Source organism: Amblyomma americanum, chromosome 11, assembly GCF_052857255.1.
Source record: "Amblyomma americanum isolate KBUSLIRL-KWMA chromosome 11, ASM5285725v1, whole genome shotgun sequence".
Lineage (NCBI taxonomy): Eukaryota > Metazoa > Arthropoda > Arachnida > Ixodida > Ixodidae > Amblyomma > Amblyomma americanum.
In genome coordinates, this window is record NC_135507.1 from 17,985,373 (window position 1) to 18,012,176 (window position 26,804).

The 26,804-nt window shown below is 46.8% G+C and overlaps 1 protein-coding gene across 1 annotated transcript; it reads left to right on the plus strand.

The window, feature by feature from the left end:
- LOC144110954 (uncharacterized) lies at positions 1–26,487 on the plus strand. The gene is made up of 8 exons (XM_077644028.1): positions 1–263; positions 5,121–5,781; positions 6,458–6,639; positions 11,456–12,389; positions 23,123–23,261; positions 23,797–23,903; positions 23,948–24,490; positions 26,018–26,487. Exons 2-8 carry the CDS (start codon positions 5,128–5,130, stop codon positions 26,252–26,254), a joined length of 2,796 nt encoding a protein of 931 aa, XP_077500154.1. The 5' UTR covers positions 1–263; positions 5,121–5,127; the 3' UTR covers positions 26,255–26,487.
- Positions 26,488–26,804: the final 317 nt, after the last annotated feature.

Sequence of the window (26,804 nt, forward strand, 5' to 3'; positions counted from 1 at the left end):
CGGTCGGAAGGCCCTTTTACTCAAGCCCAGAGAACCGGAGTACCCTGATCAGCTTTGTCTGGGGCTTGGGACTTGCTTCTGCATTTGCGCGGTGCCGGCTGGCGCTGGCTGCCGGCAGAGGCTACATTAGGATTGCTGTAACAAACGTGATTGCAATACGGACGCTGTACCGTACAAGTTAATGGTAATCAGTGGCACTTTTTGAATGCTGTACTCGCAGAATCATCGACGTCTTCGCTGACTTGAAAGCGGCAGCAGCAAAGGTAAGCTGGAGTTTTTTTTTTCTCCATGCATATTTCTATAGTTACGGAATGCCTAACTATTTCGCTCCCTATAAGAGGGTGGAGTTTCCACAGCATCGGCCTGGAACAGTGCTAGAACTGGAATAGTGGCTTCACTTGTCCGACATGGGAAGTTCACTGAAATCTGGAAAGTACTGCATTCAGTGATAAGCGTGCGGAAAACTTTGGGTTGCGGTTCCTAGGTTCGGTCCAACCCTGAACACGTCGTCTCTTCGCCCACCTACCAACTGCACGTTCGAAGGGCATGAACTTCTGCAAACCCAGTGAACTTTACAATTTTTTATGACGGCAGTGAGCTTCGCTACTTGAACTTTTTGAGTTCAATACCAGGCAAAGAGTTTGCGTCAAGACCAATTACCGACTTCGTCTATTTTGTAACGTACGTGCGAGCTGCGGGGCAAGGGGACCAGAACTAATAAAGTGAAATGTTTTCGTTCAAAGTCAGCCTTCACGGTTGCGCATGTATTCGAACGTATTTCACAGGGCAGAAAAAGAAAACACCATGTCAATACGTGATTCGTTTCACAAACGCGAACAAGATATGAAAATTCTTCAACCGATTTCATTTTTAAACGTTCTCCGTGATTGGCTGGAGTGATGCCACGCCTCGCGTTCCACCTTTTTCATTGGCTCCAGCCCAGTCATAGCGGGGGCTTAGCGTTGCTTTATCCAATCCCGAATGTCGGGAAATACAAATACGCTCGACCGCGGCGTCCGTCATTGAGGGCCAGAGAAAGTAGAGTTTGGTAGTAGAGTTTCGCAGATTAAAGACCATCGCATTGAAGGAGATAGTGGAAAAGTTTGCAGCATTACGAAGTATATTTTTCTTCGCAATTGTTGCTAATTCGCATCAACTTCGACTCGCATTAACTTTGCGATGTCGCAATGGAGAAGCCGCCGGCCGTTTGACTCCATGATACAGACTCAGATGAGCAAGGTACACTCTTGGAAGCACCCCACTGCCAAGTTAATCACTGTCCCTAATGCAATCAGAAGAGTCGTGATTGACGCTTATCCTTCGCCATGTTCCGGAGCGTTGTGATTTTAACGACCAGACAGCCATAGGATGATCACTTTATCTGCGTAAACAAATGCGACATTTGAGAAAAAAAATCTTCCACCAGTCGAACCTATAGTCTGGAATAACCTATGCTCAAAACCCGCGGTATTGAAAGGACAAATTCCTACTCAGGAAGGGACGCTTTCCTGATCAGGCAGTACCATGTAGTCTCATGAGTGTTTTCACACAGTACGACAAAGACATGCTTGACGCTTCACCCATATGTGGAAGTGTCGAAATTGGGGGAGGGGGTGGGGACATTTGTATAAGCTTGCGTTTGGACGTTTCGAATGACTTGTTCATTGGAACTGGAAAAAACCTGCCGTTGATCATTCAGAGTGTTGCCAAGAAAAATGAATTACCCAGTTAATAATCAAAAGCGACAACAACATAGAATGCGGCGCGCAGGGAGTGCAGAAAGAGTGATAAATTCAAGGTTCTGACTCCGTTTAGTCGACAGGCATCGCTGCAGGGGACAGCGTTCACTCCTTTTCAGAACTGTTCAGTTCCATGAACACGTAGCCTAATATTATGCAAGATGGCTTGTTAGCTTGTTCAAATGCGATACACCGAGTCATCTAGTCAGTCTCGCGAGCCTTCCGGAAGCACCGGATGAGAACCGCTCAGCTGTGCGTCGTAGTATACGCTAGACATATAGATGAACCTCCTGTGTAGTCGGTCGCATGAATGGGAAGCGTGACGTCATGTCCGATAACACGCGCTGAGAAGTTGAACGCATATCAGTCACCGACACTGCCGTTGTGACGGAGACGAAAGGATGGGGACGGCACTGCACCGCCGACGGTTGTTGTTTTTTTTTCTCGTCCACTCGCTCGACTTGCAGGAGTGTACAGTTCTTCATTCGCCTTGAAGTCCACGCAACCAGAGGTGGGCTAATGATACTGATAGGTTCTTCATTTCGTTCGCTGGAGCGCTCGCTAAATATTTTATCGCTTATGTAGCTTTAATTTAAGGCCGTGGCTAAAGGCATGTCGGACAGACCCGGTCCATCTTTTTTTATTGTTGTTCAGAACGTCGGACTGATCCGATCACTGTATTTCAAGGCTGTGGCTAAAGGTGCTTCGGACCTCCGGGTACCTCGAACAGACCCAATCAGCTTTTTTACTAGTCCACGTATCTCACATAACTTTCTCGTAGATTCGGTATCACGGGTACGACAGAGTGTTTCCGCCCACTGTTGGTCGTAACAGGGGACTCAAGTCGACACGACTGTGCAAGCACGTCTTCGCCTCGTCAGGCTCGCAGGCCTGGTCATTGCCGCTCTACCAGCGTAGTTAAATAGATTTGACATACCTCTTCCCATGACTAGGAGGCAGGATCTAGAAATTTAATGATGAACATCATATTTCTTTTGTTACCGGTGTGTCACATCCACCTGATGCATGGGCAAGCTTCATTTCAGCGCTTTTAAATTTCCTTCGACAAACATGTTAAACACATCCGTTGTTTGATGAGCTTCGGTTTGCGTTGATGTCGGGTTCGGTATGTTAAAAACATGGTCACAGCATATGTTAAAGCAGGGCTCTGTTATGGGTCAGCAGAAGACCCGCTTTTTTAAGAATTTCACGCCGGAAAAGCCGAGCACCAGGCAAAGGGAAAGCTTGTATAATGGGCACCCGACGGAAATGGGTACCCAGTACTTCCTGAATACTACCCAGGTGCTCTAACCACCAGGCCACCGATGCTGTGACTTGAAGATATGTGCTTTAGAAGTGACTTTAGAAAAGGCTTTAGAAGTAGTGTCATACGTGCAGAGCAGAAAAGAGCACGCTGCATCGGCACCGCCAACTAAAGGAGGATCTGGAGGTGCAGAGCCATGCCATTCGCTCCGTTGCCAGTTCTTTACCGGCACACTGAGACTTCGTTTTCATAGTTTTCCTATTAAAAAGTTATAGATATTCGCGCACAGCGATATGAATGAACAGCTAAGGTTCACTGTACGATTTTTCTGGCACCCGCAGTGCAGAGAGAGCATGGGAGCAGGTAGCTTTCTCGCTGTATAGTGGGAACGCTTACAGCAACCGTAAGAGCGGAGTTGCTATCAGGTACTCAGCCTATATTTCTAACATAAAATATTATTCACCTGAATTATAACGAACTTTATGAAAAGAAGGCATTGCTTTTTTTTAACAGACATGGCTGAGCACATATCCTTAACCGCCCCATATCAAGCGCTAAGAGTTTTGTACATGACTGCCTTCGTGAAGACAGGCCTTATTAGGGCATGCATTTATGAATTTACGGTGCTTTGATATCGACGTAAAAAATGGTAGGGGCGACATGATGGTTTAAATTTCAATTCCATTTCATTCGGATTCTTTTTGCACTTCTTATGGCCCAATATCCTGCTGCGCTTGGAATCGGTAAGTTAAACCGGTGCATAATTAGAATCGAATGGAATAAAACGCAAAGCACTGTGTCTTATCGGCCTGCATTCGATACATTCGTTCCATCCAGTCCTTACACACGCAGACTGAAGGCACAACGAGCGGTTACAATTACTCTGAGAGACCAGTGCGCGAAAAAGGTGACCTTGTATTTCTCTGTTTCTGCATGCACGCAGTATTGAAAGTACATACTCACAATTAATGTACCAAGTGGTTAATGACAGCTTTGAAACGCTAAATGGACGACTTCATTGGTTAAAGCTCAAGCGGCAGAGAAAGGCAAACATTTCTAGCTTGTCTTCTCCTCAAGCAGCATGCCATTCACTCAGTCTTGCTTACCTGCAGTGGTAAATGCAGAAGATTGCGCTTATAGCTTTGCAATTGAAACGATTCACAAAAGTCTTCTACGTTGACGTCATTGGAAGGTCTTGGGAGGGTGGCGGAAAGGTGGGGGGGGGGGGGTTAAATTCTCTCCAAAACGATCGTCGAGCACCTATCGCTCCGCTATGACGCCGGCCGTTTTCGAGCCAGGCAACGTTTTCTTTGTTACCCCTCGTTGATTCCTTTAGACTCGAGTAACGAAAGACTGGCCCACATGAGGTCACTACCATCGCGAAACAAGCGTGGCTGTACATAAGCTGCCCATGGTAGTAGTGCGCCGTACCGGCGTCATACAGAATTTCTTGAGGCCCCCTTCATGTTATGGAAATCGCTAACACCTATATTGGTCATATTATCCCAAACAAAAGTTCTGCGCAAGGCTTCTGCTCTGTTGCAGGACAGTGTCTTGCGCTGGCCACGAAGACTCAATATATATGGTCCTCGGCCCTCACCAATGAACAATGCCGGGGCCTTCAAAGCAAAACGCGAGAGCGAGAATTCTCGCTGCATGTATCAGCACACTTCGTCTTAGGCCTCGCGTACCTCCGAAAGGGAAAAAAATTTGAGCGGACACTTAAGCTTCGGTTTAAGGTAGCTCAAAACACAGGGGACAGGTTGCCCCCTGACACAGTGGCAAGGTCGGGATGACAAAGCAAGGTTACATACTCTCTATCAACCAATCATTGCTCTAACTTCCGCCTTTCAGGGTGGGCAGTTTGTTCACAGTCCGGTGGGTATGTTGTGATGGTGTCACAAGGTCACGACACCTTGGTGACAGGTGGGTCACCTGCTCTTCTCGGCGCCCCAATGCCGCCGACGCCCGGGCTTTCAGCTGAACTGGACTCTTAACCCTATCGCGTCAGATGCAAACTATGACGGCGCCTTAACCTGAAGTGGATAAAGGGCAGCATGCTCAGTGCGGTATCTGGACGCCTTACAGGCGCCTCAGCTTTCTGCTTCGGATTACAGGGAAGCCATGAATAAGGACCACTACGAGATCCTGGGCATCTGCAGAGGTGCGAGCGAGATTGAAATAAGGAAGGCCTACCGGCAGCTTGCACGCCTGCACCATCCGGACAAGAACAAGACGGACGGGGCTTCAGAGAGGTTCAAGGAGATTCAAGCAGCGTACGACGCGCTGAAGGACAAGGAAAACCGTGAGTCCTACGACCGCGCCTCTCAGATGAACGGCCCCCAGAGTGGTGCACCATACGAGAATAGCTTCAGTCACATTCCGGGTTACGGGACTCCAGGCCCACACCCTTTCGACAGATCCTCAGCGAGTTCGGGAATGCCGAGCAGTACTCAATTGACCCAGGAGCTACTAAACCCGACCGTTGAGTGTGAATTGTACGTGATGCTCGAAGAGGTTCTTCACGGTTGCACAAAAGATGTGAGGGTGACGAGGACGGTGATGGCAGTGGACGGCCGAACTACCGTGCCCGAGGAGAAGGTGCTCACGGTCAAGTTAAAGCCTGAATGGGAAGATGGCAAAAGAGTCGTGTTCCCCGGCGAAGGGAACCATATTCCAGGCAAAGTCCAGGGGGATGTTGTACTTACCATACGGCACCTTCCATTCAAGCGGGAAGGGACGGACGTCCACTACACGGCAAGAATCACGCATACGCAGGTGACTATCCTTTTATGCACTGAATTATAAATACAAGAAACTAGACCAATAGTAATCACTTCCAGATGGTAAAGTTTCCTATCAAATTTTGTGTTTCAGCTAGTTGGTTCATACTTCAATGATAACAGGGCAGACCAAAAACCGGTACGGAACACAGAACACTGAAAACAGTATGCGCGCTGGCTGCCAACTGTTCCTTCTCAAGCAACCCAGCACATTATAAAGCCCTGACCGTGACTGACACGTGGTCAGTGTTATGGCTTTGTAATGTGCTGGGTCGTTTCAGAATAAACAGTTGGCGATTAGCGCTCGTCTTATCTTAAGTGCGACCTCTGCATTCCGTGTCGTTTTTTGAACTGCCCAATTATGGTTCATGTAATGTTTAGTTTGGAACGTTCGAAAGCAAGCTTGTTAGCATCAGGCACAGCTCAAAATGCCTTCCAAAGCCCTGCTTAACGTTCACTGGAGTCGCTGTGATCTTAGGGTAACTGTATTTTGGAGACGGGACTATTTGCATGCATCGACAATTGTTCGGAAGGTTACAAGTTCCGAATAACGCTTGAAGTTACCAGTATGCACGCTTTCCATTCGTGTTGCCATTTCGTGAGAGCGATACGCTTGAATTGATTGCAAGGCATCAAAACTGACTGCATGTATTTGCGATTTTTGCTTGCAGATTAACCGAGAAGAAATGATAATGGTGCCCACGCTAATAGGGGAGAAGAAACAAGTGAAGCTCAACAAATCAATAAAGACCGGGGCTGTACAGCGCTTGCAGGGCATGGGCTTGCCTGACCCCAGCAAGCCGACAAAGCGTGGAGATCTCGTAGTCACCTTTATAATCTATGCACCTTACTAACAAAGAAAAAGGAGCTGAGAGGGACTGGAACATTGAGTGATGGTGCTGACAGATAAACGTACCTCGAGGTTGAGGCTTGAAAAATTTGCATATCTTCCAAAACAAATTGACTTTAGAACTGTGAAGAAGATTGGCACCGATTCCAGGTGCTCGACCAATGCAATGCTCGAGACCACTGACTGCGGAACTCCAACATATTCTTTCAGCTCTTGTCATAGTATCTTTCCAAGAAGTGAACATCGGTCGTTTCATGTTGGTGGATGTGCGGGATGCAGAACTCATAGGCAATGTCCTGGAGCATCGACTGAACCCATCGACGCAAGTCTGCCTCTCCGCCGATTATCCTGGTGCTTTTACTACAGCCCGGCCCATATTCAGCGGGACTGACGGCCATAACATAACAGATGGGACGATGTCATGAATCTGATCAGTATGATCTTTTACCTGTCAAATGTTGTGACCCTATGGTACTAGAACGACGATTCAGATATTACCACCTCATCTGCATTCAAGAGCAAATTTACTCTTATCTTCACCGCCCTGCCGTGCGGATGCTCTGCGGTGAACTGCGTCCGGCGTTGAACCACAACGGAGGGTCCAAAGCAGCATCCTTGATTAGGGTGTCGTCAATTTATTCAAATGTGTTTACGTGTCGTTCACTGATTCTGAGAAAAACATGCCCTCAAAGCTTCAGCAAAAATGTTACTTTGCATGCAGATGTCGGTGCTGCGTTCCGGTCCACTTGCTTTGGTCTTGTAATGTGGCACAATGCATAGGCGTGCTCTACAGTCATAGTCATCAGTGTTGCACTGAGTCATCTAACTTTCGGCTAATGTATGTACTTGTTGCCATTAAATAAACGTTGTTTTTGGTTCGTCAAGCTTTGAGCTGGAGGCGTACCCTTGTTTCACGTCGTCGCTGACCTCCGTCCCGAGCCCGACACTATAGAGCACCGGACGTGTTCGGGCCGGCCCGGAAGCCCGGGACATACGAGGGCTACGCCGGGCCCGGAGATGCGCTATTTTGCCAGGACTGGGCTGGACCCGGACTTGAAGACGCGGGAGCAGGACGGGCTCGCGCCCACACTTTTAGGCCTGTTTCTGGATTTTGATTCATTACTTCATGGTACACTTGGAGATTTCTATCGGCGACACGAATGAAACAGGGCGATGTTGTGGGTTGTAAAAAAAAATCTTAACGCAAAGTATTTATTTTTTGGTGCCTGGCACAGCTGTATTTTTCTCACCCGAGAAAAATTAAAAACAATACAAACAATGTTTATTTTTTCGTTTCGCCTACTGTCGGGTACGTCTCGGTCATGAAAAAGTCCCGGCGCTATCAAATTTTTCCAAGGATGTTGATCGTTGACGTGGAATGAGAGAAAGCTTAACTGCGTCATTTGTAGGCCGAGTTCAATCAGCGTCGGTCGCAGTGTTATGGTCGGACGCACACAACCAATACTGTTGAACCGTACAAGGGATGACATTATATGGAATTTTCTCAGTTACAGAAGAGCAGTAACGACAGAATGCTCTAGCAGGTTCTAAAGCGCCAAATCCAGCAGTGGGATGCACGGCAGCGCCGTTTTTAGCGGAACGCTGTTACGCCTGACACGCGGTTCATTTACACGAGCCCGTACAAAAATTCCTTTAGACAGTCTATAGTCTGTCCATAGACATCTGTATGTAAAGTCTATAGACATTCTACCGGTAAACCCTAGAGAACATTCTATAGCCAATACAAATTCTATGGACAGTCTATAGACAATCTATAGATTTATAGTCACTTTTTGTTGACTTTCTCTGTAGACAGTCTGTAGAATATGAATAGACAAAAAGAAATATATATATATATATATATATATATATATATATATATATATATATATAGGAAGCCAGTAGGGCATAAAGGAAGTCTATATACTGTCTATAGACCGTTTTTGTAAGGGAGTGCGTTCGCTTGTAGTATAGCATGGGGCACCGCTGGCTTGGGCTGTTTCAGCTATCAGCGTACACGTGGTGTGGATCTATACCAAAAAACACACCGCATCTGCTCGGTTTTGTGTTACTGCAGGCGGCTCGACAATCGAAGTCTCGTAACTGCTGGAGAAGGACCTTCATTCTACGGCTTTTCGGGCCGCTGTCTGTTAAAAAAAAAACGCCTTCGTTTGAGTAAATTCGCGTCAAAAACGCACGCTACGAGAAACGCCATTGGAGAAAAACATATTGGTTTACCGTCTTCAAGCCCATGCTAAACTATAAACAGAACCCATTGCTTTCCGTCTCTTCTGAAACGCGGCAAGTAGGGCCGTGAATTCAACCCGCGTAATCCAGCTCATGCAAAAAAAAAATCAACGTCATCGCTATACGGCTTCGATGAGCTTGTAATATTTAGACATCGCGGTCCATAAAAGGTGGCCGATTAATAATGTTTAGCTAACGCAAAGTAGTATTACGCGCGTGTTCTATCCTTTTCATTTGGCTCAAGGAACTTCGGGGCTACGCGCAGACGAAATCACCATCCTAGCTTCTATTTGTGTTTACCAAACGAATTTTTTAAAGCGTTATTGCGATGCGATCTAAGCTTCTTTGTTGGCGAGATCTTTGCTTGTGGAGTGCGAGGCTACTTGCACACGATGAGCAATTTACATAACGACTTGCTGCCGGAACGGGCCTAGGCCGCGCTAATGCTCAGCGCAGTAGTAATGCAGTGGCCCAGGCTTAAAGCCGTGGGCCTACGCTTGGCTCGGACAAGGCTCGGACCTGAAAATGAGCCCCGTTCAGGGCTCTACTCGACACTATTGGCCATAGGGATGGTGAGCTCGTGGCTAACTTGCACATAACGTTTAGCTATGTTGCTGCCAGCTGAAGAATTATTTTTTAGTTGTCGACATGACCTGTCCAGTGCTGTAGACGTGCTCCTACGAGGGGGAAAATTTGCAGTAATAGCCTGCTACTGGTCTGCTCGAAACTGCACATGAAGCTAATCCTGTAACAAATCGCACCAAATATCTGGTCAAAGGAAATGGTGGCTCAGAATGAGTGCGTAGGCGGGGAAGCTTGTAAAGACGCGTGTAGTTTGTTAGTAAGTTAGGCGTTAATCAGTTAGGCGTCGATATTGTCGGCCCTTTTTTTGCTGAAGTAGAGTCATGCCCTTTGGCTATTAAAACATTGACTGATGACTCCTAAAAATGAAGAGGGGTAGTTTTCACGTACACTACCAGGACTACAGAAATCATTTATTTCTTCCGGGACGTGTTTAGACGACAAGGGTATACCCGAACGAAATCTTGAATTTTCACGCAAGTTCAATTATACCGAACTGAATCTTTCTACGGGTAAGCAGGACATTTGAGTTATTTGCTCATGGAGTATGTGTACGCAAAGAACGCCCGTTAAAACCGGATTTTTCAGCAGCGCCCACTGAAAAAGGTCAAAGAGGAATACATGAAACGCATCGTTCCGAACCGCATGCCACTAATGGAGAAGAACCAGCTGCTCTTCTGTACGGCCAGCAGCCAGAAAACTTAGCGGGATTGGTCGTGAATGCAAATTGTTGAAATATAAAAGACAAACGCCAAAGACTAGAGCAACCAGGAAAGGCGCGAAGTTTGGACTGAATTTGCTCTTACGTTACCCATCCCGAAGAACACACGTAAAGTGTGTGCATCCTTCTAACAAAATAGTTGAAAAAAAAACAATCTCTGAGCTAATCAGGCAAACCGATGATTCACTTTCGTGGTCCTCCGTCCCGCCTTACGCCACTTTTCAACTATTTTGTCAGCCTCATCCTTAAAGGGCCTTTAACTTCTTGCGCGACATGGCTTCCGAGAGAAGGTGTGGACGAACTACCTCAACCAATTTTGCTCAGCTACTCAGTGGGTGACTCGTCATACAACTTATTGAGCGGGTAGGATTTAGTGCCTTTACTGCGTGAAAGGTTGTGAAAGAGGGGGGAAGTGAAAACTACTTTGATACCCGAAGAGTGGCTCGACAATGTTCCTTGAAGCCCGGAGACTATAGGTCCGAGTTAAGCCTCCAGCGCAGTTTTTAAAGACAGTTACTCTCCTCACGTAACCGTCGTGAACCGCTGTTACCACGGGACGTAGGACTTGTCTATCGGCTGCGTTTAGAACGCGAGACCCTAGAACTCTTCATCGCACTCCATCAAACGTCCTGGATGCTCTTCAAAACCACCCACACCACTACTCTGCATCCTCGCAAGCTCCGTCACCTCGTGTGGTACGCCAAGGTTAGGAGGACACATAAACACCATACAGACATGCGAAGACAAGATCTGGCAACGCGGGCGGCATTGAAAAACATTGGGCACATTGTAGCGATTTGTGCATGAGGCGACCATGGCGGGCCATATTTAATCCCGCACTGCTATTATCCTGAGGCTTCGAGTCATACCATACATAGATGCCCTTCGATTGAATCCAACGTGAACAAAAACAGTGCCGTACACCCCCAAAAAAGAACAAACTTCAAGTTGTCTCGCTTATCAACTGTTCAGAGCAGAAAAACGTCTGTTCAAGGCTTTTTCACTGTTTGTGTGCAGCTTTCCATGAGAACAACGTCGCGCATCTACAACAAACGCGCACATACCAGGCATTGTTCTTGTGCCTCGCCTGCACCCAGTCAGGCACCTTCAAATTAAAGTCATCATTGCTAACAATTCGACGTAGGCATTGATTTTTGAGGAGGAGGAACAACGACAAGCGTTGGTAGAATGTTGACCTAAAATCGATACCAACAATATTTAGTGCAATATATCTAGAAGAATAACACACGTCACGCCTTTCTGCTTCAGTTCACAGGGGACCATGTTCACTGACCTCTACGAGACCTTGGGCATAAGCAGGGATGCCAGCGAGAGTGACATAAGGAAGGCCTACCGTGCGTTCGCCCTCAAGAACCATCCGGACAAGAACAATACCCCGGAGGCAGTGGAGAAGTTCAAGCTTGTTACAGCGCAGTACAGTGCGTTGACCGATCAGTCGATGCCCATGTCGGTTGATGAGGAGTCTGAATTAAGCGCGTCAGGCGGCGCCGGAAATCAAGCAACGAACCAATCCTCCGCGCAGTTTCAAGGCCAGGAAAATATTAACACGAGCGGGCAAGAGAGCGCGCGATCAGAAAGCACCTTTGGCGACCATTCAGGCGCCGGAGGCCAGGCGACAAACGGCGGTTCCTCGCAATTCCAAGGGCAGGCAAACCTGAACACGAGCTTCCAGTTCGGCGGTGGATGCAACGGGTCCGGTACCGCTAACTCGTCCTATTTCCCAGGATGGTTTGGCGGACAAGAAATCGCACCATCTGCACGTAGGTACGGTCTCTCTCCGGGCTACGGGCTCCCAGGTCCCCACCCTTTTGGGAGATCCACGGCGAGTTCGGGAGCGCCAGACAGTCCTGAATCTTTCCAGAACATCCAGGACCCCACGGTGCATCGAGACGTGTACGTGACACTCGAAGAACTTCTCTACGGCTGCACGAAAGAGGTCAGTGTCATGAGGACGGTGATGGCAGCGGATGGGCGGACGCCCGAGCGTGAGGAGAAAGTGCTCAAAATAAACGTGAAGCCGGGCTGGAAAGCGGGCACCAAGTTGACATTCCACCGCGAAGGAAATCATCTTCCAGGCAAAGTTCCGGGCGACATTGTGTTTACCATACGTGACCTGCCTCACCCGAAGTTCGATCGGAATGGGGCGGACGTCCACTACACGGCCAGAATCACGTGGATGCAGGTGAACCCATATATATTTATATATATATGTTAGGTCGTGGGTTGGGATCTCACTGGCGGCATGGGGTTTTTTCCGCTTTGTAATTCATTATCTTTAAGTGATAAAAAATTAATAATAATCTCCGCTGATAATCACCACAAATGTAAAAAAATAACGTTCTGTATGCTCCTTGCTGTCGACTTCCTTCACATGTATTTCGTTATAAAAAGCTCCATTATAACGAGGCTCGACTCTCTCTCTCTCTCTCTCTCTCTCTGCGTGTGTGCGTGTGCGCGTGTGCGCGTGTGCGTGTGTGCGTGTGCGCGCGCGTTTGCGTGTACAATGCAGTCTTTATCCCCTAATTTAGGCGTATCGAATTTTGAAAGCGCAGCTACACAAGTGATGACAGAACTGGGCTTGTCTTAACCTCACACAACTTTGGTAAAAGTTAATTTAGAAATGTAATGTTTATTCGAGAACATCATGTGTGCTCTTTTACACGGTACTCATTAACCCACAGAACAACATAAAATGTCTTTAAACGTAGCTTGTGAGGCTGAGCATACTGGTTGTGATCTAAGGCTGACTTCATTGATAAAGATCTTCTTGGTACTGTTCCGCCGCATTTGCATTCAGGGACCATTACCATGGGTATGGATAATGTATGTGATGCTTTTTTAAAAACACTAGATTACTGGCTGCCGAATCCACATCGGCATGTGGGTTGTGTTTATGCGTTTTCAGTGTGACGCACGAGCTGTACTTGCCATACATCGGAAATTAACACCTGTGTTCATGGATTTTGCTTGCAGGTTTACTATAAAGAGATAATAGCAGTGCCTACGCTGACAAGAAGTCAGATATTTATCCAGCTTGACGAATCAATAGAGAACTCGCCGAGGCCTGTCCGGCGCATATGGGGCAAGGGCTTGCCACACCTCCGCAACCCAACAAAACGTGGTGACCTCGTTGTCAACTTCGAGATCATTGGTTTTTGCTGACAAAATAATCAACTGTAACCGGAATGAATTGTAGCACTATGCTATGGTGCTGACAGAAAAAAGCATGCATCGAAGCTAGGCAACGAACAATTGAGAGGAAAAATTGAAAGGAAAATCGGCACCAGCAGCATGCCTCATTGGCGACGCAAAGCATACGAACTGTTAAAGCTCACGGCAACGTCTCTCAGCATTTATCAGGCGAGTTCCTCCGCAAGCAAGCACCAATTCATCTTGGTCAAGGTCCAGGATGCAGGATTCCCCGACAGCATCAAGAAGCTTCACGAATGCCCACACACTGATTCCAGATCCAGCGAAGTGAGCCACCCAACTTGGCTCTTCGGCATCTCCCGCGTTGTTTAGCTACCGCGTACTTGAACAGTGGGGCCCTTTCATGTTTATTACGACCGGCGACTACGATGCGGAGGAAAGGCTGTCCTCCATCTAAGCGCACGCTGCCATGAGTGCCACCAGGGCGATTTTGCGTTGGAGAAATGCTACTGGCCCAGAGTACAAGAATCACGATTCGAAAGAAATCACCTGCTCTGCTCGACAGTGCACCTTCACCCCCATCTTCTGGCGCCGTGCCTAGTGGAAGCATCACGCAAACAGCATTACGACGCTGCAGCTCAGGAGCAAGTTGAAAACTTCACTTGTTGAGGTCAGGATGCAATGGACCTCTGCAAACGTGTACCTGGATTTCCTGTATACAGTCGGCGCAGTATGTGTGATTAAATGAAAATGTTTTGCGCTGTGCGGACTAAGCGATATCTGTTTTAATAATAGCCTATTGTAACGCGTCATTCACTATCACGAGGTTTTTCAGCCTTTTCTGCCTTATGTTTACGTTTATTGCTGTCGCGCCGAATACAGGCACCAGCAGCAATCTCTGTTCGAACAATATCGTATCTCTTCTTACTACAACCAACATTGCAAATCAAACACGTGAATCATGATCAGTGCCTTAATTCGCAAGATACATAACCTTGCTGCACATGCGCATAACCTTGCTGGTATTCCAAGCGGCCAGCGCAATGTGCAGCTGCGTGTTTCGCCTCACAGTCATGAAACTTTCAAAGCCAGGAGTGCGGATGTTTTCTCTCGAAAATGAAAATGATAACAAAAATAGACAGCGAAGATGATCATTTAGTCGATATCGAAGTTATAGATCTTCCCAAATAGCTACTGTAACTGATGATGACGGGTTCTGATACTGCATAGTTCTTCGCAGCATTTGCAAAAAGAACGCGCACACTAACCAAACAAAGTAGAAAGAAAAAAAAGCATTCGCATTGCCACAACCTTACTCATTTCGCGGATTTTACACTCAATCCGTGCGCCCTATGTACAGGGATGCCGGCCTGCGGACTATGGTACTGAAATCACGGTAAGTTAGTTCCAGCCAGAGAATGAAAAAAAAAAAAGAAAGCGCTACTCTAAAAGGCGCTCAGAATGTTTTTCACCATGCACGTATGGTTCACAAATAAGGTTATAAGCTTCACACTAAATAATTCGGGAATGGGAGTGGTTAGCGGGTGGGGGGTCTTAATTAAGTAAGAACTAAAGTGAGCATTGGATTGCATTTTATTTGCATTTACAAAAAGCAGTAGAAGTTTAGATCAAAAAGTTGCAGATAGCAGCCTGAAGGCCCCAGGCAACAGTACCGTGGCAGCAGGGCAGAGCGTACACATTCATGCTTCATACATACTGCTCTACAGGATAAATACATCGGCCAATAATTACTCATAGTAATGTCGATACATCGGGTTTACATTCTTCCAATCACACGCACATTCGAACATATTGTTGCATATACTACTGAAGAGGTGCAGAGATCTCATGTGCATTCTTTTTTGTAAAACTAAAGGAAAGGTGACAAGAACCAACAGTCTATGACATTTGTTTTTGTTTGTGCGGTTTAACCTTTTTCTTTTCTTGCCGCTTGTTAAGCGATCCCCTGCTTCTGTCTGCACGCCGTACCGGCCTTTTGTTGTAATTTGAGCGTCCTCTAAAAGTGCTACCTCACTTGACGTGCTATCTGAATTCACCTCACTTGCTTGTTTACATGATCATAGAGAATAATAAAACTCGAATAAGAAAAAAAGATCGCACCGTTCAGGGTATTTCAAGTTCTAACTCGTTGAAGTTCACAGAAGGTATAGGCAGGCTATCGTGGCAACTTGTATATCAGCGAACCGATAGTAATATGGCATGTCAAACAATCTTGCATGACTTTTCCGAAGCTAGTTTTCGTAATAAAACCGTTAGGCAGACAAGAGGACGCCGTAAAGCCAGGGCCACCAAAGACATAGCTGATCAGATACTTTAAAAAGATTGTCTTTTTCAGAAACTTATTTAAACTAAAAGTTACAGTGAGTTAGAAGATTTCAAGCGCCGACGAAACAGGCTTGTTGGCGCATAAGGAAGGCTAAAAGAGCATACGGTTTGGATTTATTTTCCAACGTTATACACCGTTCTCATCTAACCTGGAAGAAGATAACCAGAGTCAGTTGCTCGCGAGAAACGAAAACAGCGGAGGCCATTGCACTGAACGGTGTAACAGTACCAGGGCAGGTATTAACAAACCTCTTTAATGATTTCTTCCTCAAGCAATTTGCCGATAAGGAACGTGGTCAAAATAGTTCGCATGAAAGAAACAATCCTCTCATTCAAACACACTGTTTTTAACGCCTACAAGCGAGCAAGAAGTAAAGTGAATATAAACAACGGCAGCGTGCCTGACGACGAGGAGCTCCAAATTAAACCAATGAAGTGTGTCATTGACATAATAGGGCGGCCCCTGGTACACATAAACAGGTGTGTTCCAAAACAAATGCAGACGCTGAAAGTTATTTTAGCCTTTTAAAAGCGGCGACGACAATATCCTGAAAAACTATACTTCAATATAAATTTTACCAGTTTTACCAAGCAAAATGCACAATTCTTCACTTCAGGCTAATACAATATCTGTATAAGTATAATGTACGAAAATATTTTCAACACGGCTTTCGAATGGGCTGTTCGACTGAAACTGCTCTACTAAAACAAAAATAAATTATTCTGAAAACTTCGTAGACAACACGCTGGTGTTGGGAATTTATGTGTATTTATCTAAGGCATTCCATTCTTTGAACCACGAAATCCTACCTAATAACTTGCGCTCATATGGAATACGTGTGGTAGCCTTTGACCTTATGGCTTCTTACCTGGAGTGTAGCCAACAATACATATCACTCGGTAAATTCTCATCCAACTATAAAACCATTAAACAGGAACGCCTCAAGGCAGTATGTTAGGGCCACTTTTATTTACGATATACATAAATGATCTGTATTATATGTTAAATCATCCTGATGATTCCTTCGTATATGATGTTCATGACGCAACTCTCTTCATAATAGGAAAGACCGCGGCAGACATTGAAACAATAAATCAGCAGGTCTGAACTAATTTCCATTAATGGAGTAATGAAAATTTTCTTAACATAAACAATGCGAATACGAAAGTCGTGCACAGAAACTACAAACCTAGTCGATAAATTTAAAGTACTTGTTGAGTTTTCAAATACACTAAGCTGAGATAGCTGTAATGAAATCCATGAGAAGTATGTATAGTTAGTAATTTTGTTATTAAAACTCGCTATATGTTGCCTGAACGTGTAAGGATTTCGCTTTATATAGCCCTCTTTCTTCCACACCTCACCTGTTGTAGTTTCATTTGCGAAACAAACTCAGAAACAAGCCTTTGCAAATTAGTAAGGCTACAAAACAAAGTGTTGAGGATTATTGACAATGCACCATTTGCTTCACACACGGGGGGACTGTTTGATCAGTATGAAATAAAGGAAGCAATTTAAACCAGTAGCGATTACTCCAGAAATACTGTACAGCTATAAAGAAACAGTAGCTTATTTTATGCAGATTTATGACCTCGACATTAATAATTGAGCACACCACTCGTTTTGCGAACAATTGGCACACTCCAACACCCAAAAATAATTACTCCTTGCAATAATTTATACACAACCTTCCAATATGTTAAAAAGTTTAATAACTCTGGAATATATGTTTGCCGCCTTTTTAAGGAAGGCTTGAAGTATTTGTCCTTCTGATGAAATTTATGCGATGCTACCATATTTTATCTTCTAAATTTACCGTGCTGTGTACAATTTGTTCAAGTACAAAATAAGCAAGAGATTTGCGGGAGTTCCTATTGTCACGTAGTGGTGTCGGCAGTCGAAGCAGCGATGAAGACGGACAAAAGGGTCTTCTAAATGAAAACTGTTTATTGGGCTGACTTGCAGCCAAAATGGACTGAATCACTCGGCGGCGGCGAAGCGACAAGCGTGCTCGGCGGTCGTCGAACAGAATGCCCGCCGCTGTCGGCCGCGCTCAGTTTAAAGCTGATAGCGAACTTTCGAGATAAAGCGTGCAAAATTACTAGAACACTCTGGAACAGCGTAGAATCCGCTCTGCTTGGCTGCGATCAATCGAGATAAATCTAGTCGTGTCTTGCGTCGCAAACAAAGCTATAAAGTGGTGTGGCGGCAGATTTGAAAAACGAACAAACACTGCAAATATTCGCGGCACTATTTTTGTATTCTTTTTTCCTGTGTTCTTGCTTTTGCTTACATGTCTGCTGTTATTGTCCATTGTCCTTTACTGGTTAGTTATATGCTAATATTTGTGTGTAATCTTACACTACAGAAACAGTCATGTACGACATTTATATCAGATAAGTATATTTCAACTACTTACTTCTGCATTCATTTTTCCTTCAAACTGACTGATATTATATTTGATGGGATGCCAGCTGTTGTCACATATGTAGGGGAAGAAACCTCGTCAAGCTGCCGCTTAGAGCAGGTTTTTGCGACTGCCAAATCCTTATCTAAATGAAAATAAAGATCTGATTGATTGATGCATATTCATGTGAGTCCTCGCATTTAAGGTATAAGTGTTGCTGAACTTCAGCATTGAGGTAAGTACTATGCGCATCCAGCTTGTTTCGTCCTTGCGAAAGCTTTTCAAACCGAAAACGTTGTTTCCACCGAGGCACTGCCGACTGCTACAGGAAAAAAAGATCAAGTTTGAAAAGTTTTCAACGGTAAAGTGCTTGAGAAACTCTACCCACTTCATTTCAGCTGTCAGTTCTGCACATTAATTAAGTGCCGGGCATTTGAGCACGCAGGGAGACAAATTCGTTGCAGAGTTCGCCGACATTAAGCTCTAACCCAGTAACACTGAAAAGTTTCAGAGGACCAGGACCTCAGCAAAAATCCCTGCCCCGATTGGGTTCGGTCAGGACAGTCCCGCAAGATCTAGGATAGGTGGGATCCTATTTTCATGTTTGCCACTCGACAAATCGATTCGTTCCAGGAGGACGCCACTTCTGCCATATCCATGTCAGCAACATCATCACCAGCGGGCTACTACGTACACCACAGGATGAAAACATCCAGTTACTCTCAAATGACCTTCAAGTGACCCTGCCCCGCTCCATATCTGCAATCCCCCGTAGTGATGAACACCCTAATCTCATCTACTTGCTTGATTTCTAGTGTGCCCCGCCTAGGTTTACCTTCTCTAGCAATCCACTCTGTTACCCTAAGGGACCGTCGTTAGTCCTCCTTTCCCATATATACCCTGCCTGTGTTCCTTTGTTCTCCCTGATTTTATTTAAATATTGCTATTATTTAACATCATTCCTATTCAGGACCAAGATAGGCGGGGGTTGTTGCAAGTACACAGACGGTAGCAGCAATCTCGAAACAATGTAAACACAATGCAGTCATGTCCATAAAAACACAACAATAGATGATTAACATTTCAGCTGCTAATACATCATTCAAGCAGCAGGGCGGATAAATTCCTCACCCCGCTATAACCGGCCGCCGCGGTGGCTCAGTGGTTACGGCGCTCGGCTGCTAGCCCGAAAGACGCGGGTTCGATCCCGGCCGCGGAGGTAGAATTTCGATGGAGGCGAAATTCTAGAGGCCCGTGTACTGTGCGATGTCAGTGCACGTTAAAGAACCCCAGGTCGTCGAAATTTCTGAAGCCCTTCACTACGGCGTCTCTCATAGCCTGAGTCGCTTTGGGACGTTAAACCCCCGTAAACCATAACCACGTTTTAATCATATAAAACATGATTGGGCAGCTCATACCAATTTCGCAATGCTCGATCGAAGAAAGGACATTCTCTGCAGTGTTCGGAAAACTATCTTTCTTCTACATGCCTAGGATTCTTATCATGAGTTATTCCGAAAGCGGATTTTTTAATATACAATTTGTTTTCTTTTTACTACGAGAACTAAATTACTTACGACGGAGCAAAAAAGGATTCGTCGTTTCTGTTCGAACCCGACCGCGGCGGCTGCGTTTTTATGGAGGAAAAACGCTAAGGCGCCCGTGTGCTGTGCTATGTCAGTGCACGTTAAAGATCCCCAGGTGGTCGAAATTATTCCGGAGCCCTCCGCTACGGCACCTCAATCTTCCTTTCTTCTTTCACTCCCTTCCTTATCCCTTCCCTCACGGCGCGGTTCAGGTGTCCAACGATATATGAGACAGATACTGCACCATGCATTTCCTTTCCCCAAAAACCAATTATTATTATTATTATTATTATTCTGTTTCCTCGATTAATTCGCGTTTCTTACCTGATTCACCGCTCGCTTCCGGTCTCTTAACGGTACAGACTCTTCATAAATAGACATTTTACATGTACGTTGCGAGAGGCCGAAAGTTTTGCGAAAAAAGCGGTGACTCGGTCTCTCCATCTCGACGCTCGTGCGTAGCATGCAACGCTTCTAGCGTGACTGCGTGCGAAGCGTCGTTGCACGGCTACCGAACTCGCTTATTTAATTCAGAGCGCAACGCAGTTCGCATGAGCTTTCCGCCGGACGCACACTGGAGCCCTTATCGTGATGTTCGCGGCCCCCGCTAGAGGGCGTAGCTTTTCTTTGGAGCTGGTAGCTGTTGCCGCTCGTCTACTCGACGAGACGGGCGGGTGCTGATGTGACAGTTCGGCGTTTGCCGGCCTAGTTCTTATCCATCGCCTCGCAAGGTAGCGGTGGCAAACGGGCTGAAAGTTTTATCTACGCTGACGAGTATTCTCATATCACGAAATTCGCAATAGCAGCGACCTTTCCTGAACCGAAAGCTCACAGTATAGAAGGTAAGTCAACGTTGGGCTACTTTGCAGTACTTGTTTGTTCCTACTTGTTACGACACTTGGCCTGCCGTGTTGGCTACTCGTGGCTCGTTTACTGGATGGCGCGCAACATCTGGGCAGAGCTTCCCTAAGATTCCAGAAACATGAACGCATCGGGCCGCCAGTTAATCTTTACTGCCATTTAGCGACTATTCCGGCGAAGTGCGCTGTTACTGGCTACTCACAATTGGACAAAGTGGAGAAGAGTGGTGACAACTGTTCTAGAAAGAGGGAGAGGGGCCGCTATTAAAACGTTCTGGGGGCACCTGATCACTGATTACATGTGGTAATGCGATAACACAGAGCTCTTATGCACTTTCACAGAGCAGATTTCGCATTGATACTCCGCGCACATTTCGTTTCATAGACGCCCGTGCATGTGTTGGTTGACCGTTTGGTTATCGACCAATGGCCGACTCAAGTTGCAACTAGCAGTTCTGTGCTATATGTCGTGCATATTCTGATTCAATTATTTTATTTCACACCGCGACGGGTGGAGCCAGCGCAACCCCGAATGAGTGACGACGGCGGATGACGGTTTTCTTCTCGGACCAGGCTTCTATGCTACCGCGTAAAAGAGGTGATAGCATAAAAGGGGCCTCAAGAAAGTGCAATGTCTCTCTACCGGGCTATAGTTTAGGAACTACTGCAGGAACGTGCGGCATCGTTGGTGGACTTGGCGCGCTCGAAGCCACTTAAGAGCTCACTTGCTTTCCCTCGGCATTTGACGCTACGTTCGAGCAGTTTCAGAACCCGTCGATGCGGCTTCGGCGACTTCGCTGATTGACGTGGATGCCGTCAGCCTTCGGACTCTACTATCTAGGTCGTAGCACGCCGCCTCATATAAACACACCTTCGCACAAGCTTGCTCTCTCCAATGACGCTGAGGCCGGTTCTCATTACCGATGTGAAGCGAAACAGAGGGTCTCATAATAGAATACCGAAGGGAAACGTGTTTGCCGTTTACGCTCTAGTCGCCAGTATGGCAGTGTATCCGCCGAAGGGCTGGTCGAAAACCTCTGGATTTAAAAACAGTCGGCCCGCAGCGTCCTTGTGGATTCTTGTCCTTTACCTTTTATGTGCAGGTTTTCGCATTACACATGTGTTTGCCGATAACCAGTTCAATTATTTTTATGCACGGAATTATTTCCTTCCGCACGGAAATTGAGAAAAAAAGTGTTTTATTTAGCACTGTTAGAAACTATTGTCTAAACATATCGACGTATACTTTGGTTAAATTAGCCCTTTCGAAACTGCAAAAAGTTTGCGACATGGTTAGTTCCTTTAGCGCATAGCGAATTGGGCTGATTCCATGTAACACCAGACAAGTTCGACGCACACAAACATCATGGCGAGCCACAATATAACAAAACTAACGCTTAAGACGGGGACGAAGAAGATGTAATTCTAATAGTCTATGTATTCGTCTTAAGCGCTACTCTTGTTATACTGTATGGAACATGCAACTGTCATGCTCTCCGCTATGTTCGTAGTGAGAAAAAACAAGTAAATCGATTAGAACGAAAATTAGAAGCCACGGGTACGTATGAAGTCGAGTCTATCAGAGTTAGCGCACTTCCAGTCGTTCATTGATTGGATGGCTGTCGGCAGCGTCATATTACCACTGTGTTCTAGCATGGAATTTTTTAGCTGGTGGGAGCTGCTGTAGCTCACGCCCGTGCAGCTTGATCTTATAGCAGAATTCCCAGAAAGAAAAAAAGGTGGCTGATACGCTTTTTTCAAACCTATCGTATATTTCCCAGCAGTGGCCTTTTCGTTTCTATTTGGCCGCGACGCAATCAGCGGAATGCAGTGTAGAGATACCGGCCCTTGTAGGCTGATAGACCGGCTCCTGCCAGGAAATGTCGCCTATTTTATCTCTGCGCCCTTAGTTATCTTCTAAGGTCATAGGCGGCTGTTGTCTACCGTATATGTTGCGCTGGGAATATCAGTAATCGATATATCCCCCCCCCCCCCCACGTTTTCTGTGAAATTATTTTCTCTGCTCATACTTTTGAGGCCCCGTATGCGTATCAGGCGCGGTTCGAACTGACGCATACTGCGGTTAATTTTCACTTCTTTCTAGAGGAGCTTTGCGTTCAAGAAATTATGCGGTGCTGTCCCTAAACTCGTGGTTTTTGAGAAAAGGAAGTGGCGCAGGGAAAGGGGTGCCGTAGTGGAGTGCTCCGGAATAATTTCGACCTTCTGGGTATCTTGAACGTGCACTGACATCACACATCGCACGGCCGCCCTTTGTGTTTCGCCTCCATCGAAACGGGGCCGCCGCGGTCGGGTTCGAACCCTGGTATTCCGGCCCAGGCTCCGGATAACTTCGACCACCTAAAGTTCTTTAACGTGCACTCACACCCCGCGATACACAGGCCTTTAGCATTTCGCCCCCATCGAAATGCGGCCACAGCGGCCGTGATCCAACCTGCGTCATCCGGGTCAGCAGCCGCGCACCACAACCACTGAGCCACCACGGCGGCTTGGCAGCGCTCAAGAAACGAAACTTGGGTGACAAATCAGCTTGCCTTACGCTTGCAGCTTTCCTTCACGGTCGCCGTGACGAACGTCCGTTGGGGCAAAGCAAACTTGGGACGTGGTGGCCATCGGGCGCTGCTTGGCAGCCAGGACGAGCGTTTCCACAGATGCAACCTTCGGTGTCTCCTCTTCGGACGCGTTTGTAAGCAAGGGCTAAAGGGTACTTCAAGGCAACTGCTTATTGAACTTTTCTGTATCTACATCAGATGGGAAAGGAAATCGGCAACGGCATACTGCTGCCGCGCTCTCTTAAAATAGATTGGGCTTTTCAGATAACGGCTTATGTTAGCGGGAATGGTCCGCACGTGTCGTTATCGGCCGGTGTGGTCGCCATCCCTCCGCAACAGAGCAGTCGCTTCTAGCGAGCTCACGCAAGATAGCTCCCGCTGCAAGGCGAACAGCAACATGATAACTGTCGTGCGCCGGAGGGGGTGAACAAAAAGACACTGTTTAAAAAGTAAACAAAAAATTACTCGCTGTATCATTGCGGCATTTTTTTCTCGAGCGAGCGTCGGAGTGCCGGCCAGCTAAAAGCACGACAGGCTAATACATATCCTAGTCACGGGAAATGAGCAGGTCGCTTTGCTGTCGGCTGTAATCTGTAAGTACGTAGTCTGTAAGTCTGTACCGCGTTTTGTCTGATAACCGAACTGAACGCTGCCTTCTCTCCTTTCCAGGGGCGATGGGAAAGGACTATTACGCGATGCTCGGCCTCAGCAAGGACGCCAGCGAGGCCGAGATCAGGGAGGCCCTCAAGAGATTCTCGGACCAGAAAGACAAAGAGGTAGCCGAAGCGTACGAAGCCCTCCGCAATACAAAGAAGCGTGACACAAGCGGTCAGTCCGGCAAGGAGGGTCTCAAGACAACGCCAGATCCGGTGGACCAAGCGTGTCAGACAATAAGGGGTACGCACATACTCCGGAGGGTGCCTCAGAGGCTGCGTTCGAGGAGTTATTTGACCCGTTCGCCAGTTTCTTCGGCTCTGGTGGGCTTTTCGGGCCCAATTTCTGCAACCAGTCCTCCACTAAAGAGGGATCAGGAAGAGAAGCCCCGGTCAACGAAACCTCCGAGCTAGATCTTGATGTGACACTGGAGGAAGTCTACAACGGATGTACTAGGAAAGTGAAAGTTCGCAGGAAGGTGATAGCGCCGGGACAGCGCGTGGCCACGTCCGACGAGAAGGTGTTCACAGTCGAGGTGAAGCCCGGCTGGAAGGCCGGCACCAGAATCACATTTCACCGCGAAGGAAACCAGTACCACTATGGGAGCGTCCCCGGCGACCTCGTGTTTATTATTCGGGACAAGCCGCACCCACACTTCCGCAGGGACGGTGTGGATGTCCGATACGAGGCCAAGATCACTTTCAAGGAGGTGGGTTCGTGAAGCACTGTCTTCCGAGCGGTACGGGTCGCGATGGCTATCACTGCGGCCACTGGCCAAGCGATTGGCGTCACAAAACAACACTGACGATAACAATAACATAAAATGACAGCCGATAAATTCCGCCGAGTGTCGCAGTCGGTGAACTCAACGGTAAAGACGGACAGTGGAGAGTTACCGACGTTTTGGTTGCTGAACAGCCGGACATGATAACGTAGTGCGTATATTCTCGAGATTAGCAATGCGAAGAGTGATTTTGGTGAGCAATGAGGGAGGAGGAGTAGTGAAGTAGGAAAGTGTCGCCAGAAGGAAGATCACTTGTGTTTGCTGGAGAAGACGGGAGACCGCGTGCTGCAGTGCGACAGAGGGCGAGGAATGTAGTGAGGGAGAACAAAGGAAGCCGGCACTCCATCCTGGTGGTTTTGCGCGTTATAACTTGGCCGATGTGTCCTAGCCGACTGAAGATACGATGGACACTGTTAATTATTATCTGAACAACAGTGTAGATTAAGCAGCTGCATGCGGTACTTAGTTCTTCGCGAGGACAAGGGTGGAACTTACCAAATGCACCTTCGCATACATAGCATATTCACAGGCACCGAACTACCAACAGACATAATGCTATCATTTATAAGTGTAAAGCGTAGTCAATTCGATGGTGCCTTGATAGTTCACGAATTACAGCGCCGCTATGCAGTGTTTTCAGGAATTTCTGCTATGTCGCGGAAAACTTGAAAACGTGATTTCAGAGATAGAGAGAGAGGGAAAGATGAACGGTAAAGGAAGGGAGGCTATAGCTAGTCGACGCCCAACATGCTACCCTACATGTGGGAAGGAAAATGGAGGGAGACATATAAATGGGTGAGAGGAAAGGGAGATCACTTTTTCATGTGTCCGTAGGCTATTGCTAACACAGTACTCAGGGCACTCACTGAAAGTTTACAACCTTTAACTTAGTACTGAGTCCTTGAAAAACTTGAAAAACGTGTTCACAGCTGCCCTCTGCTTAAAGGTATCAAAAAACAAGTTATGCTTCCAAGGAGCTACAACAACAGTTGGTATCCATGCTCTGTTGAACATAAGGGTTCACAAGACAGTGATATACACCAGACCGATTCGTATGTGGCCATTGACGACAAATTAATCAATTGCGACAGCAAATTCACCAGCGCTGAGGGACGCCCAGAGCGCCGGCTTATGACGGATTAATTTGCATTCTTTGAGATTTAACGTTCCGAGAACGCGCAAGCAATTGTCACATGTGCAAGCAATTGTCACATGTCCTCCCCGACCAGCACAGGACGTGGAACGTCATGAGCTGTACACTCTGAACATTAACACCCCTATATAGGAGCAAAAAGGGAGTAAGCTGCCCTCTAGCGCATTCCATTTTATAAAAGGGTGTGCGCTAGAGGATATCTTACTCCTTTCTGTTTAGAGTGTAGCAGCGCGCCTGTTTACAAGTTGACCTTAACACACATACTGAATTCCTGCTTTTTCCCTCTCCTGTACTTACAGGCTCTGCGCGGAGGCCAAGTGGAGGTGCCGACGTTGACCCATGGCAAGATAACCGTACCACTGAACGACATCGTCACACCGAACACCGTCAAGCGCATCCCGGGTCAGGGCCTGCCTCATCCCAAGGACCCGACAGCAAGGGGCGACCTCCTCCTCAGTTTCGACATCGAGTGTCCACGCCATACGACGGAAGTCGAGCGCCAGCTACTGTGGGAGGCGCTGCGTCCCTTCATTTGAGTTATACGAATGTTCCGACAGAAGAACTTCTTGCATTATCAGCCTCTTCATCTCCGTCATCAGGTCAATGCAGGTGGAGTTATGGCGTGCGTCCGTGCGCCAACGACCAGACAACTGTGTTTTCTTTCACCAACCGGGGACACGAATGCCAACGCAGGGCTGTTTGGTGAAATTGTCCTGCTAATGATGCAGGTGATGATAAATGTGGGTCCACTATGGTTTCAGGGCTTTGTGACTTTTTTTCTGGAAGTGTGCCTTAGTATTCAATAGAGACAGCGTTTTCTACGTCACCTTGCAGCTTTTTTTCAAAGTCCACCATCCAAGAATGCTAAGGAAGCTTGTCCATCTTAAATGTGTAGACGGCGTGTACTGCCGGCCACAAATGTTTACTGGGTGCGTGTTCTCATAAAAAAAAGATATTGTAGCGCTGCCTCGCGACTCAATCGCCTGGTAATGTTACTAGGTGATGACGCGTGCACGTTCCCACTCACCTTCAGGCATTTCCGACGGTTTGACGTGAGCCACTGTGTTGAAACAAATAGTTGGCCGC